Genomic DNA, 16071 nt, shown 5'->3' with positions numbered 1-16071 from the left:
TGCAGAGTGATATTCTCATCACCTACCCATAGAAATAACTTGTGTGAAAGTCTTCATCAGTAGGAAATACAAGCATAAACTTGTTATCTGTAGCTCCACTCTTGTATCTTCCACACTTCCAAAGAGCACACCTTATAACTTAGCTTAAATTCAGTATACATCAAACAGACAAAAATATTTTCAATATAATTTATACACTGTAATTATATTTGTCAGGGTAATAGCCACCAATTTAACAATCTGGAAAAAAGAACCCCAAACAAGATGCCTATTTACAAAGCAAGCACAGCAGAGATCTATTTTTGTATTTCTCAGCCTTGCCTTTCAGGATCAGATCTGGAAATCTGGAAAGGCCCCCAACACCAGGTTTATCCACACTTATCACCAGCAAATGACAGACAAAGCCAAGATAATGGCCACCAAACTGCAACAAATCCTCAGGTTCCCCATACTTACAAAAAAATAAATAAGCATAAATGCTCACTTGTGTTAAAAAAAAAACTCAACAAAAACCACACAAAACCAAACAATAAAGAAGTTGCAGGCAACAACAACTAGATGGAAGTTGCAGTGAAGGCATATTAAAAAAAATCTTATAAAAATCCTCTGTTTCCAAAAGCTGTTTCCTTCTCAAGGCTGCATGGAAGGGACAGGAGTGGTTAAATTTGGAAATAAATAATACTTCCCTAGCCAAGTACATGATCATCCAGTGATGTGATGCAAAGTGAATGAATGGTACCAAGAAATAATGACAATTGGCTTCAGCTAGGAAATAAAGTGAAAAAATGCTTTCAGGTTGAAAAGGTAAAAAGGATTAACTAAAACCATAGGTATAATTCATCATCTTTTCTTTATAATAGAGACACTACACGTAATTACTGACCCTAACAGGATTTCAAAAGATTAAAAAACAGACATCAAGACAAACCATGCCAGAACCAAGACTTAATGTAGAACAGTCAGGAGGTCCCCTGGTCAGTAATTTAAACTATCTACTTTAGAAAAATTACATCTTTTGAGAACCCAACGTAGCTGGAAGAAGTACATTTCCCTGGTGACAAGCATTAATTCATTTCTAAAGCAATAAACGCTTGAAAAAGGCAAGGCTGAAAGTTAATAAGGACCAGCAGCAAAATACAGCTGTTGACATTTAATGCTGTAAGGGGGGAGGGAAAGCCTGCTTTCTTTTTCTCTTCCCCAAAGAATTCAGAGGGAGAGGTCATCACGGGGACAGCATTTCCAAGGGTCCAAGTCTCCCTTAATTTACACAGCTCATCACAACTAATTCCACTCTGAACAACTGAATCAGAACTCACATGCACAAAAATCCAGGTCTACACAAACCAATTCTCATTTCAAACTTGCAACACAGAAAATTAAATCACTTCTCATCTGCTACCTGCTCCCTTGCTTTTCTTAGAGCCACATCTCAACACTCAGCAGCCTAACCCATGCTGTAAGATCCACACTCCTATTATCCCTTACTTCATTATAATGGCAGCACAAGCAAAAAGGGGAACTCAAGCGTAAAATTTCAGCTGTAGGTTAAAAGCAGCCATTCCATAAGAAGCACTGTCCCTTTGCACTGCACGGGCTGCTTACCATTGCAAAGGAAACACAAGATATTAGCTGGCAGAACCTGAGTGGGGAATTAAGTCCTTGAAATTTGTGGAGACAAGCTGAGAGCTGTGGACTCAGGGACACCTCAGAGCCCCTGCCAGGGCCTCCAGGGGCTCCAGGAGAGCTGCACAGCCACTGGGGACAAGGCATGCAGGGACAGCAGCCAGGCAATGGCTTCCCAGGGCCCGAGGGCAGGCAGGGTGCCCAGATCAGCTGTGGCTGCCCCTGGATCCCTGGGAGCCACCTGGGCTAGAGGAAGGTGTCCATGCCCATGGCAGGGGATGGAATGGGATGAGCCTTAAGGTCTCTTTCCACCCAAACCATTCTATGATTACAAGTCATTATTTCTCTTCACCTTTCTTACATTTAGGCATGCTGAGCAGAGTTCATCACCTAAACTCCTCCCCACTGCAGCCAGAGAGAGGAAGTTCAGAGTCAGATAAGCTCAGCCTGGAAACTGCAGCTTGGAGCATCAAGAGCACCATCTTCCTCATCCCCATCTCCCCTCCTTCCCCAGCAAACAGAAAAGCTTAGACACCACCTCAGCCCAAGCACCTCAATTTGACAGTGCTCAAGTTCCACAAGATGAATTCCAGCCTCAGGGATGGGATTTAAAATTTGCAACATTTCCTCTAAAAGTAGAGGAAAAACCACTGAAATCTCCAGAGGACTATTCTGATTAAAATAAATCCAAAATTAAACCCCTAATTTTGGTTGTCTGAGCTGCTCATTAGTATCCCTGCAAGGAAGAGACACAGAGCCATATTTAGGTATGAATATCACCCCAAGTTTTAAAAGACACAGACCAGTACAGTAATAAAAGCAACAATAATTACAGCACTTTGTTCTTATAAAAAGCTCTCCATTGGTGTATCCTGGAGAACTCCAAAGGTGGTTATTAACCTCCTCTGTCCACGAGGGAAACTGAGGCAGGCAGCAGCCTGCAGCTTGCTCAAGGCTAAGGAGCGGAGGAGCTCAGTCTGGCTGAAAACAACATTCCCCTCCAATTACTAAGCTATTTTTAACTGCTGAATGTTTGAGGAGTTCAGAAGCAGCGCTTAGGAATGCTTTTGGGAAAGGTGCAAATGCAAAAAAGGCTGCACACAGAGTCCTGGGAGACAGCCTCTGCCAGCCTCACCTCCACCTCCATGCTGTGAACGTGGGCCCTGATGGTCTCAGCCTCACTACTCCAACTGAATTTATTTCTATGGAACAAATGAGAATACTGAGATGTTTTAGAGTAATTAAAGACCTAAGAATGCCCTCATTTACACTGGATGCTTAAATTTAACAGGTAACTCCCACTTACTTCCGGATTACATAAAACATAAAATGGACTTTATAACCTACATAAATTGTAAGGTCAGATGACCACAATCAAAATAATATACTGATACAAAAACTCCAGGATGAAGTGACAGCCTTTTTGTTTCAGATAAGCAATACAAACCTGGTATTAATTAAAACATGACCCAGGACCTTCCATTTCAAACGTACGTGAAACTCAAATGGCACAAACTACCTGAACCCTCAAACAATTCCCAAAGGGGAGTGGGGGCTGGACCTTCGTGCTTTCTTGTGTTGTTTAGCAACATGAAACGCTTCATTGCTATTTAGGTTTATTTATTTATTCCAGGTTACAGTAGTTACATTTCAAAATTTACAGGGTTACGCAAATAATACATTTTAAGTACAATAAAAAACAATAGCAGTGTAACAACATTCTCTCTAAAATCATAAAGTGAACTTAATCAGTGAATCCACTTTCCTGACATTTCCTTTGTTTCACACAGTAAAGCTTTTCTGTTTGGCGTTTCTTTTAACCATAATAATAAAATAAAATCAAAACAACATGATCAAATTATTATCTCTTCTCAGACTGGATACTTTTTAATATATCACAAGAAAAGAAATCCCAAAAATTCAAGTCTTGCTAAACAACATTCATACTTTCAGGCTTTTTGATGACTGGATGGAAAATATCTTGGATTTAATTTAGCGAATTATGAATGAAGATAACAAAGCATTTTTCACTGTGCATTAAGCAAAGGCACATGGAATATGGCTATGGAAGTGGAATTCACTTTGTATCTCATTACAGGAGTTGTCTTCTGTGATGCTGCCTAACAATGCAATAATTATGGTAGCAGGTATATCAACCAGATCTCTTCCCCAGTTTTACTTGGAGAAGTGTCTCAGGAGAGTTTTGGAAACCATCACATCCTTACATAGCCATGGTAGTTAAAAAAAGTAAATAATTCCCTGTGTTAACACAACTTCCATTAGGAAAAGGCAGACAACATGCACCCCTGCAGAATATATCATACTTTCCCCAGCACAAACTGCACCTTTCCATGGAAGGCCTGATACAGCCTCTGATGGTCCAGACTAATCCCCTGCTCCATCGCTCTGCACTTGAATCCCTGCTAACTTAATAAGCCTATTTTTCCATGTGCCTTCATTTTGCTGACCTAACACCAAAAGACTAATGAAATTTGTGAGAAATATCAACTTCTGGCTTCGTCTTTTGCAAGGTACTGTCCATCTCTATCAATCAGCCTGATTATTTTGGCTTCTACAGTACAAATCACACAGTGCATTTGTTCTAACACATGTAACTGCAGTGGTCACAGCGCAGACCCCCATTATTTCAAAAACATCTACTCAACTGGCCTGATTTACACACCCCCATCAGGCAAAGGCTCCCCTCAAGGTCAGCTAGAGGATTCTCTGGACAAAAAACTGCAGAATAAGTTCAATTTTTAATGAGATTAAATGGCAGCCCCATTAAAACCAGTAGAAAATTTCTACAACTATCAATGGGGCAAAAGTTTAATTTCTTAATGCCCCTGAAATATTATTTATAAATTTATCCACATACAGTATGTGGATATAGAAAAAGACAAAATACATTAAAAGAGAAAACAGTGATAATAAATATGTTCCAATTTGTAACATAACTGCCAAATATAATCCCCTTTCATTGAAGTTAAGATTGGTTTTTCAGTCTTTACTGTAGCAGCTCAGATAAAATAACCCAACAATCCTGCACAAACACTAAAAGACACTGAGGTTAAAAAAATAAATGTGTATTTCTGCTTAAATTATTTTGTCCTAGTACTGTTAAAAATGACAGTGAAAGTTTTAGATTTTGACTCTTTTTATCCCTGCACTATTTTTGCAATAGAAAATCTGAAAAAAGTTTCATTGCCTTGAGTTTGTTTAATGTTGTATGTAAATTTTTTTTTTCCTAAATAAAACCTGACCATTCAGATATTTATCCCTACAGACCTTCTTCACCAAACCCCACTGAAAGGAGAATGAATGCCTTGGGAAGAACCTGCAGGCAAGCCTGCAAAAACACTGCACACTGAAGCCCCTGGACTTCCAGGAACTCCTAAAAAGGGACTGATCCTAGAAGAAAGTCCTTTTACTGCAATGTCATTTTGACATTTAGAGAAATTTAAACAGAGCCTTTATATAAAGGCTTACTTCTTGTGCACTTGCACAAAAAAACATGAAACCAAAACCACTCTGTTTCACCTGCTGCTAAATTCCAACTCCGGGGTTGTAAAGGTGCTCCACTGCTCCCAGGCTGGAAAAGCTGCCATATTAAAAACACATAATTCAGTATTTAAAATGGCAATATAGGAGCTGAGCCAGAGCAGCTGTGGCTGCCCCACCCCTGGCAGTGCCCAAGGCCAGGTTGGATGGGGCTTGGAGCAACCTGGGATAGAAGAAGGTGTCCCTGCCCATGGCAGGAGGTGGGACTGGATGAGCTTTAAGGTCCCTTCCAACCCAAACCATTCCATGATTCTGTGAACAAGCCAGTTAGGTTTAAACTGGCACAACCATCCCTGGAATTACACCAGTCTACACCAGCTCACCTGACACGATGCATCTGACCTTTCCAAACCATAAGTAAAATTCCTTAAAGGAACAAAAATGTTTCTTCACACCATTCTGAAGTACAAATCCTGGGGCAATTAGAGAAACTCTAAATTATCTGTGGTTCTCCGTGTCTGTGCAAAACTCCTACTGATTTCTACTTGTTAAATGTGGTGGTTTTGAAGTAGTTTGATGAGATGTGAGCATAAACACACATTCAAAATGTAACCCAGGGTTGAAAAGTAGATGAGCTTTCTTCCAATAGTCCTAAAGTAGTTCTAGATAAGTCAGACTGTTTCCATGAGATACAGAATGGGTAAGATAAAAATTTATGTTAAAATTTCATCTGAAGAAATTTTAACTCCCTGAGGGTTTCTAGTCGAAGCCCTTTGAAAATAAGAGCTTATAATGGAAATCATGACAAACTCAACTGCAGCCATGTCATAAAAATATAGTGAAAATTTTCCCAGGAGGCAAAAAATATAAAATCTGAAAGTATGTGTTGGGAACCTGTTTTCTCAAAGAGATGCCAAAGACTGTCACACACAGTTAAAACACAGACTTATCACTAGTATTGGTATCTGGAGGTTGGCTCCTCCTGGATTCAGGATACAGAGCAAGAAGAGAAATGCTCCTGTTTATGGGCAAATCCTTCAACAGGCAGGTTATGCTACACCTGAACAATAGAAAGGTGGGGTTCCCCTCTCAGTTTCAGGGCAAACACACTTCCCCACATGGAAAACCAGCTCATGGAGAAGGGGAAAACCAGCTCATGGAGCAGTACCCAGCTGTGCACATCAGCGCACACTCTTCTTTTCAAAGGAGAGGGTTTGTGACAAAACTGAAGATTTGGCTCTGGTTGTGAGCCAAGTGGAAAGAGAGAGGAAAGGAAATATTATTTACCATTTACAAAACAATCTGCAGCCACTGATCTTGCACAAGTGTTTTAGCTGTCAGCTAGGTAGCTTTGGTAGGGAAATTAAGTTGAAGTTATTTCTAACAGGAACTATTCCCCCAGTCTTCTGGAAGCCTTGAGATAATTTTATCCTAGAAAGAGTACAGCTTTAAAGTTTGTATGTTCAACTTCTGTCATCCTCTGCTTGCTCTTTCATGTTCACAGCTGTTTGCATTGAAAAGAACAGTTAGCAGTGATGGAAAAAATAAAATGTTTAAATTTTTGCCTCCAGTAACAAACGCAAATTTTTATCTATTCATACACTGAATTATTTTAATATTTTTTCTTTTTTTTTTTTCTTTTTTGAGAACTACCTGACTAAAACATTGAAAATTTGCAGAAAGTTCACTGGCTACATATGTAATTAAGTTATTATCGATTTATGAGATATATATGTAAAGGTGTTTCAGTCTGAGACATAAATAAGTTCAACTGAACTCCTTACACAATTTGTTCCGAAATACCTAATTGTTCCATTTATACTATTTTACAAAAAATACTATGGGCATGCTTACAGACATACACATTAAAATAAACCAGTCACTGCAAAAAGCTGCTTTTGCATGCACGGGAAGATTTGTAAAGTTGTCATGCTTTAGAATATTCTGTTCTTATTATCATCATAAAGAGATTTTTAATATATATATATATATATAAAATATGTATTTTATATATATACATATAAAATCTATGAACACCAGATGGATCCACTTTGGTGGGGGTTGTTTTATCAGCAAATACTCTTCCCAGGAAAATCTTTTTAAACAGATGAGGATAAGCTTTTAAATTGCAATCAAACACAGAACAACTTGTTTAACTTTTACCTGAAATGCACACAATTTCAGACAAGGGAGTTTTCTAACAAGTTCGTATCAAAATCTTTTTATCAAAATTATGCATTAAGGTGATCTGAAAACACTTTATCCCAGTATTTAAAAATTATCTCCTGCATAGTCTTTCAAACAGATACTCTGAAAATAACACAGGTCTCTAATCTATTTTTTTTTAATGAAGGCATCATATACTTTAAAAAAAAAGTCAGTCTAGGGCAAGAATAATGTTAAAATTCCAGTGTAGATATTATACTGATAACAAAAAGTATTTCTTGAGTTCCTGTTACAGGTTTGATCCAAACTGTCACATAAATTGATGGAAAAACTCCCATTGACTTCAGGGAGGGTAAAAAAAGCCTGACCTACAGAAGATACTGTGGTTACTCCCAACAGGAGGAAAAGAAAGTAAACTAAAATAATTAGGGGAAAAAAGTGACTGTGGTTTAAAAAGCAGAGTAACTGACCTAAAGGAGCCCTAAGTGTTTTCTTTACTTAAACTGCAGGCTTTCATTTTCCATTGTAAAAATTTTTATTTCGTTTTCATTAGAAACTTCTATCAAGTTCTACCTGATTAAAAAATACATTTTTTGGTAGCTACAGAGAAGTTACTTCACATGAAGGAAGGCCTTACTGGAGAGGTGACCCAAAAATCCCTGTGTGTAGCAATAATAGTAAGAATTAAGTATTTCTAATATCTAGTTTAAATTAATCCTACTTTAAACATCAGTTTCAAGCCTGCCTATTCAGGATAACTATTAGTACAAAAAAAGAACTCACAAAACAGTAAAGTATTGCCTCACTTAAATGAACCTGATGCTGTGGCATTCCCCATCACAAGTAAAGAATTATTTCAGTGGTGTTCACGCGTGGTCCAGTCTGACCCAGGCCAGCAGCTATCAGACCACCATGGTGTTTGCTTATCAAGCCTTCCTTTAAATTCCTGTGCCAAGGCTCAACCCATCCCCTGATGGCTGCTTATCTGAGGGCAGACAGGATTGTTTTTATTCCAGTGTGAAGGATGTGGCTGGGCAGCATTCGCAGGAGGAAGCAGCAGCTGCTCTGTGTGCACAGGTTGGGGTGACTCATCTCACCCTAAGTTATCTCTTAGGGACCGCTGATAAGCCAGGGTAGGGACAACTCATGGGAGAGAAAGACACTGCCTGGAGGCATCCTCGGTGAGCCTTATCTCTTCCCACTGAGACCCAGGGAAGAGCAGAGCAGGCACCTGGAGTCGGTGGAGATGACCTGCATACAGAGACATGTGTGAGTGTGCTTGTGTGCGCACACAGGGTAAGGCAGCCACCTCCATAAATACTGCAACACAGCAGTGACACTGATAAAAACCCTGGACAGAGACTGAGCTGCTGAATGGGAGACAAAAAGGAATTAAATCTGCTGTGCACGCTTGTTATAGACAGCCAAATTTTTAGGGTAAGCTTATTTATTAGTTCTGCCTAAAAATCAATAAGCTGATGTGTGGCATGGTCAAGCTGGAGACCTCGAGAGCAAAACTTGAGAGTAAACAGAGAGTTAAGGAAATGTCATGGGTCTGGATCTCTAGGGTGCTTTATCTCTTTAAATATAAAACTTTGTTCCTTATACAAATGTTTTAACATGCAAAAAGGGCATCTGGATGAATACCCCGAATGCTCCTATTGTAGCAAACACAGCCCTACTGCTTTTGGGGTATCTAGACATGGTTTCTAAGTTATATTGTCCCGAGTTTGATGATGAAAGCTTAGGGTGGCTCCCCCCATACACCTTTAAAGGTGGTTGTTTATATGTGTGCACTGGCACATGCAGGTGGGTATATTGTGATTTTTTTTAACTACATATATTCACTATAAATTAAGAAAAACAAATAATATCATGGTAATAAAACCCAAAAGAGAAAACAAAACAAACACATACAAAGAGAAAAGCAAACTTCGTTTTTAGCAGAATCCAAAATAACATCAAGATTGCAAAATCAGATTTATTTTTAATTTTTTTTAAGTTTATGATTTATTCAGATCAGGCTCTGCCATATTCCCATTCTCTGGAAAGACTGGTGTAAAATTGTTATTAAAAGTCACTGGAAACTCCAGCGCGGCATCGGCATTTTGATAGCCCACGTACGAATTAAAGGGCTGCTGAGGAAGCACTTGGCTATCAGGCATCTGCACGAAAGCCCCTGACTGGGTGGTAGGGGGGATTCTTTGGCCAACTAGTTGGATTTTAGGTTCCCTGGGCTCCAGTTGCTGCTTGCTTTCTTCGTCCGTGTCAAGGTGGGTTAGCTTTTCTATCCACATGCGGAATTTCTCCTCTGTCTGCCTCTGCATCTCGGCAAAGCAGTTCATGGCCTCTTCCAGGACATTGCCTATGCAGTTCCTATCCCACACGGTGCCCCTGTCAAGCAATCCTGGAATTTCCCTGGTCGCTCCTCCAGATCCCCCAGCACGACTGAAGCCAGCTTTAAAGACATTGAGGCCATTTGATAAGACATCATTAAGTAAGAACATAATATTGTTTATTAAGGCATGTTAACTGAGGAAAACAACTTTTCTAATTCTGCCCCTTGGATACAACAACAGGACAGGAATTAGCATATATTAACCAACAGTATTACTCTTATAATAAAATTTTACACCCACTGAGGTTATAATAGAAATTTTGGCATCATTCTCAAAGTCTCAGACAATTCTGTCACAAAGGTCTCTTTTTTTACCAAATTACTCCAGTTCCCTTGCAATTTGTTTTGAATTCAACTGAAGGTGTCAAAAACATTGTACAGTAACATGTTTAGTTCTATTAAGCTGCAATCCAAAATGCTATTTTTTAACTGACAAACCTAAATAATTATGTGTATTTTGCTTTCACACTTGGACCCTTTTATAAATAGGCTGTTGAACACAGGTGGAATTGGTCCAAAGCCCTTGGCCTGATTTTGGGAAGCACAGAGAATGAGGGGAACATAGGACACAAAACACAAGAACATGGGGGAGTTATGTGAGTGTTTTGCTGACACAGGAGGAGAGAGCATCCTCTGCCAGGCATGATGGACACAGCTCCATCACAGGGACAACCTGCACACTGTGGAGCCCTGACCAGCCTCACACCAGCCAGGACCTTGCCCTGAGCCACTATTCCTACAGCCAGTCCCAGGCAAGGCAGAAAACAGGGAATGGTTGGAACGAAACTGTTCTGCTTCCAGTTACACATCAGAAGGATGGTGGAAGTGACTGGCTTTGGGATTATCACGAAGAACTGCAGCAGCCTGAAGAGAAGGCCAATCCTCATGGCCTTACTCTACATATCAATAACAAAAGGCAGTGGAAACTATATTTTAAAGTCTAGAGTTCACTCAGGAATCATTTGGGAAGCAATAAACCCCACAGAAAATGAGGCTCTGTACCCGCTTGAGGAATAATAAACAGTATCTGCATGCCATCCAAACACACAAATGTCACCTAAGGTAATACCAAAACAAGACAAGCATCACATTAAACTACACAAAGGTACAGAAGATGGTAATTTAATATCTAAATGTGAAACTTGTGGCACTCTCTAGCCTAATACAAAATACCCTAAGAATGAGAGAAATCATTGCATGACCTAAGTAAATATTTACTAATAAAAACCTAAGGCACTAAATCTTTATTGGAATTTCACTGAGTATACAAAATTACAGTATCACTTAAACACTACATTCTTTTTAGGAACTGTTTAAATGAGGTATACACAGGTCCTACAGGGACAGCTAAACAAAGCCCTGGGTTATTCTCTCATTTCTGAAGAGTAGTTTTATGTCTTTCTTGCCCATCTGTTTACCTATCAGACATGCTGAAAATTCAGCATTCAGGTCCTCTGCTAAAAATATGTACTTTATACTAATTTACATGCCTCCAACTGCATTTTAACCAAAACAAATTAAGTAAAATGGTATTTTTTTTCCTAAAACATGGCTCCTTTTGTATGTTCAATAACTTTTTTCCTCCCTAAAAGAAGTATTTCTTCTGTTCATTTACTTCTACAACTGAACATCAAATATGATTCAGTTTATTTGTCTTTAGCCCAGATCTTAACTTAAACTCAAGGAACTAACTTACAATCTTTCTGATTTCCATAGACATACAAATAAGTAATGTTAATTTTTAATTGCAATTTAAGTAAAAACTATTGATGTTGATAAGTGAGACAATCTTTTCAAGTTTTTGAAGTTAAAAATGAACTAGAATGATCAAAGTTGACAAAACTGTCTTATAAACTGAATAAAGTATGTATTGAAATATATATAGCCCTGCAATACAAATTTTAAAAGGCATCATAGAGCATGATAGAGTATCTCAAATTTACAGCAGCAGCAAAACAATGTTTTAAATACTTCCTGTGCAGTTACTACAACAAGCTGTATTCAATCTTTATTTTAAAAAAATCCCCAAGCCTAAAAATGCATTTTTACATATTAAAAATGCTAGCATTTATTTAATTGGTCCCTCTTCTGTCTATAAACTTTAAACTATAGTTTTCTGATTATGCTAAGCTTAAAGGAGAAGAAATTTGAGGTCACAAAGGGGTCAGAATCAAAGATTCCTCTCTCATTTTCAAGACGACACCTCCTGCAAAACAGCACCCAAGAAATGCCTAGATGTTGTCATTTTATGGCATCTCTTAAGTACAATCTAAGTAATAACCAAATCCACAGTAATTTAATTTAATAAGTCTGGCAACATAACAATGTAAGATATGCTTCATCTTCATTCTAACTAGCAATGGTTGGTTCCTCTGTGTTATTCTGCTGCAGACACTTCCAAATAAGTATCAGCAAATCATTCTTACCAGACTAATTCTTTTTCATATCTATTAACTATAAGTGTCATTCTGAATTCATCCTTTGCAGATGCTTTATCCAAGATCTATGCATCCTTAGGAGGAAGGAACCTGTGCCCATCTCTTTTGGTTTACTGCATATTTAAAAAGACTTGTCTTTAACAAAGTGAGATGTGCCTTTTTCAATATTAAGACTCAAACTTTTGGACAGATTTTTGTGATAGCCTAAAACATAAGTCATCCCTATTTCAATTCAGATTTTTCTGAGTTGTAGAAACCACAATGGTGGTAAAACACAAAATATTTTTGTATATTATTTGAATTTTAAAAAATGCCTTGCTTCTTCCAAAAGAGAAGTGTTTATGCAGCAATAAATATTGATTCCCAGACTTGTTCTCATGCCAATTTCATTCAGAGTTAATGGGCAACATCATGTGGAAATTGTTTAAAGGAAAAACTTGCTATTACAGCAGGAAGCCTAGCAGAATCTATTTCAGGATTCCTATGCCATGTTTATCTAGTGCTGAAGAATGGCAAAATTTTAGATGCCAAGAGAGAGTGTCAGTCATTAAAAGGTAAAAAGTTGTTCCTCATCTGCAACAATCCAAAAATCACAGCATTCCCTGAAACGAAGAGCCAAAGATTATGACTGCTCATGCCAATGAAAAGGTTCTCAGGAGCACCCCTGAAGTTTAGACTGAACCTGTACTTTCAGGCGTAAATTAACACCACAGGATGCAGTCAAAATTGCATAACTTGCACTGTGCTGAGCTCCTGTGCAGCTCACAGTTCTGGTATTGAAATATCACCACTAAAATCTCAACTCTTCAGTCTTCCTTGAGGAGAAAAACAAGCCTGGCACTAATTTAATCCACAGTACCTTTAAGCTCAACAGAGAGACCTGACTGTCTATTGAACAACTCCTCTGTTTTTAACTTAATGGCGTCATCATCATCATCATGTATTGCACTAAACATTTTCTTTACCTTACAAATTTAGCCAAACATATTTCAGAGCCAGTGATGCGGATGGTTTAAAAAAAAGGTTCATTTAAACTATTGCGCTATTTAAATTGAAGAGTTTTAGTGCCACAACATGAAAGGTTACTGGCAATTTAATTTTTCAGACCACACACAAGCAAACTGCCTGCTGTTAGCACTACCTGTGTTGTTGACAGCTTAAGACTCTGTGTAATTTTTGAAACGAGGGCCAAACCCCCTGCCACTAAATTTTTTAAGTATCTCTGTTGGCAAACCTGGTATTCGGGCAACAGAAGGCTAAAAATGAAAATTATATGAAAATAAGTGATTGAGTAAGTAACCAAGACTGCAGCAAAATGTCCAGGCACAGACTAAGGGAAACACAAGCTGCCTGTAAAAAACTCTTCTGCATCAATGTGTACAGGTAACTCTTTTAAAAGTAAAGGCAAAAGCTTTCCACGCTTATGTCCTGACACTGAAGTCAAACCTTTCAGCTTTCCACTGTGTGCAGAGAACACTGGCAGACTGAAATTCCAGTAACGCTTTTTGATACCCTGCATTGTTTTCTATCCACACTCAATTCGCTCCCTCAATTTTGAGGCTATTTGCAGTGTTTTGCTAAGTGCACTAAAATGGCTTTCTAGCCAGAAAAAGGAACGGAGTCCTTTGCCAGCTCCAGGCAGATGGATGGCAGATGGCCTGGGAACCCACTGCAGTGATGGAGCGCTGGGAGTCCGACCAGACTCGCAGCTCCACCACAGCTCTCACAACCACAACGTCTCCTTCACCCAAGAGCAGCACAGGATGCGTTTTTTGGACAAACCACATCCTTATCTCTACAGAGGGTATTTTTCCCTTGCACTTGGAAGGCGTTTCCCACAAAGCAAAGCCATTTCTATTTAAAGGAAAACCACAATGTGCCAGGTACACATCACACCCCATTGCACCAAGGGGGCAGCTCAAATCTTTTAATGGTTTACACAGAACTCAGCACCGAGCAGATGACACGTGCTGTGAAATCAGAATAGATGTTACTGTCCCTCCCTCAGGATGGTTTGGGCAATCTTGTACTGCAGGTAAAGCTGGGCCTTGGTGTAATCATCACTAATAGTCAAGCTCTCGATGCAATGGGATCCTTCCACCAAACGCATCTGGTTCGTGCTCAGGACTGAGAGTCAAATACAGAGGCACCCAGGGACACACAAACAATATCCAGGAATGGTCCCATCACGTCCCCATAATGGCCCACAGAAACCTGAAAATACCATGTGGTGCCACTCTGGGTCACAAGGTACTTTTATGACTTAAAAAAAGAATGTGACCTGAGGGACTTATTCTGTGTGTTTTGGGGTTTTCTGAGAGGTGGGGAACAACCTGTCCCAAAAATCAGTGAAATAGTTATTCTTCAACAGGCTTTAAATTAGGATTAAATTGCCCGAAGTGTAAATATTATAAATAAAAAAGCAAAAACTCTGAAAGATACAAGACTAACTACTAAATTGGTAAAAATAATTTTAGATTTCTATTAAAAGTTTACTACACAATAATTATAGGAGGATATTATGCCTCTTCCAGACATTCTAATAATAAACATTTACTTCCTTTGTGCAACCTGCTTCCTAGCAGGTGTGGGAAAAATGCCAGTTTTCATGGTGACAACATCATCCACCATAATCAACTCAGTTAAGTCAGTTATTTGTAAAATCTGCTTCAGTATTTTAAATAATTCATCCAGAAAGCATTAGTTTAGCAACTTAATATTGCAGTTTTCCTTTAAATGTTCTTGCCCTATACAAGATGCTATTTTTCTCAAAAGGAAAAAACTTCTAGCACAACAGGCAAAAAGGCATGTAACCCAGTAAAAATTGGCAAGCAAAAAAAGTTTATTTTTATGCATTTTTATTTTTATGGATTTTATTTTTGATTGCCATATGATGATGGTTCTATGGTATAATATGCTGCAAGAATAATTCACACAAAGTCCTGTCCACAGCACTTGGACTAATAAAATAACAAAGACTCGGCAGACAAAAACCTTGAAGAATTCAACTTTCTCCTGCTAACAAAATGACAAGAAGGCCCCTATAATTTGCTGGCTTCCATCTTAACACAGATATGTCAGAAAGTTTGAAGTGTAGAAATTATTGATCCTAACGACATAGGAAAATGCTAACAACTTCGTCTAAAATATTGAAAATTTACGTGTGAATGTAGCTTGGGCACCTGTGTAATCATATCTGTATCCTAAAATAGGTGACCAGCTGCAATCTGAAAGAACTTAGAATAAGGCTAAGCAGGTTTGTCATGCACTGTCATGTTGAGCTGAAAGCACAGAAAAAGTGCAATAATGGCCAGGGCCTTTCTGTTACACAGGCAAGAGGTGTGCCGTGCCATTCCTAACACAGCTGCCAAGCTGTGGGCTTTTTATATTAAAGCAAAGCTGGCCACTTATCTTAAGAATTAGATTATCACCATCTAAGGGGAATTGACAGCACTGACATGAGTTCATATAGGCTTACAAAGATCTGAAAAATCCAGAATTCAAAGGTAGTCCTTCCTCCCATTTACCATATCTATGCTTTGTTGGTGTGCAAAAGTGCACAGGAACCTCACAGAAGAGATTTTTTTTTAATTTGCCCACATCTTGTTATTACACTGCACTCTTCAAATTTACACAGAGCTGCAGTTCTCCTGGGTTTTTCTCAAGTGTCACTCATCTAACTTAGCATGACAGCTGAGAAACGATGTCAGGCGCGTTACAGTTCAGTTTAAAAAACATCCTCTACCTGGTATCTCTGCAGTGATTGTCTTGCTGCTCCCTGAAACCTCTTCGTCGTCGTCTGACGAGCTCGTGCTGGAGTCACAGGTCAGGTCACTGTCGCTGGTACTGCTGTCCTGCAGCAGGTTGTACTTCTTGCGAGCAGCCGCCTCTCGCTTCTGCCGCAGCAGCCGGATCCTCTCTTTGTGCTTCTGGCTCCCGGGACCC

The 16071-nt window shown here is 38.9% G+C and overlaps 1 protein-coding gene across 1 annotated transcript in view; it reads right to left on the bottom strand.

Moving 5' to 3' along the window:
• The window catches only part of CUNH18orf25 (chromosome unknown C18orf25 homolog), a 28030-nt gene that overhangs the window by 11353 nt on the left and 606 nt on the right, over positions 1-16071 (bottom strand). Inside the window, 1 exon segment of the mRNA XM_005431732.3 lies at positions 15872-16071. This exon segment is cut by the window's right edge and continues 9 nt beyond it. Within this exon segment, the coding sequence (XP_005431789.1) occupies positions 15872-16071 (200 nt within the window).

This window comes from Geospiza fortis, unplaced genomic scaffold (genome assembly GCF_000277835.1).
Source record: "Geospiza fortis unplaced genomic scaffold, GeoFor_1.0 scaffold488, whole genome shotgun sequence".
In the NCBI taxonomy this organism is placed as follows: domain Eukaryota; kingdom Metazoa; phylum Chordata; class Aves; order Passeriformes; family Thraupidae; genus Geospiza; species Geospiza fortis.
Note: the sequence above shows the minus strand (reverse complement) of the source record. Positions and strands in the feature narration are given on the sequence as shown.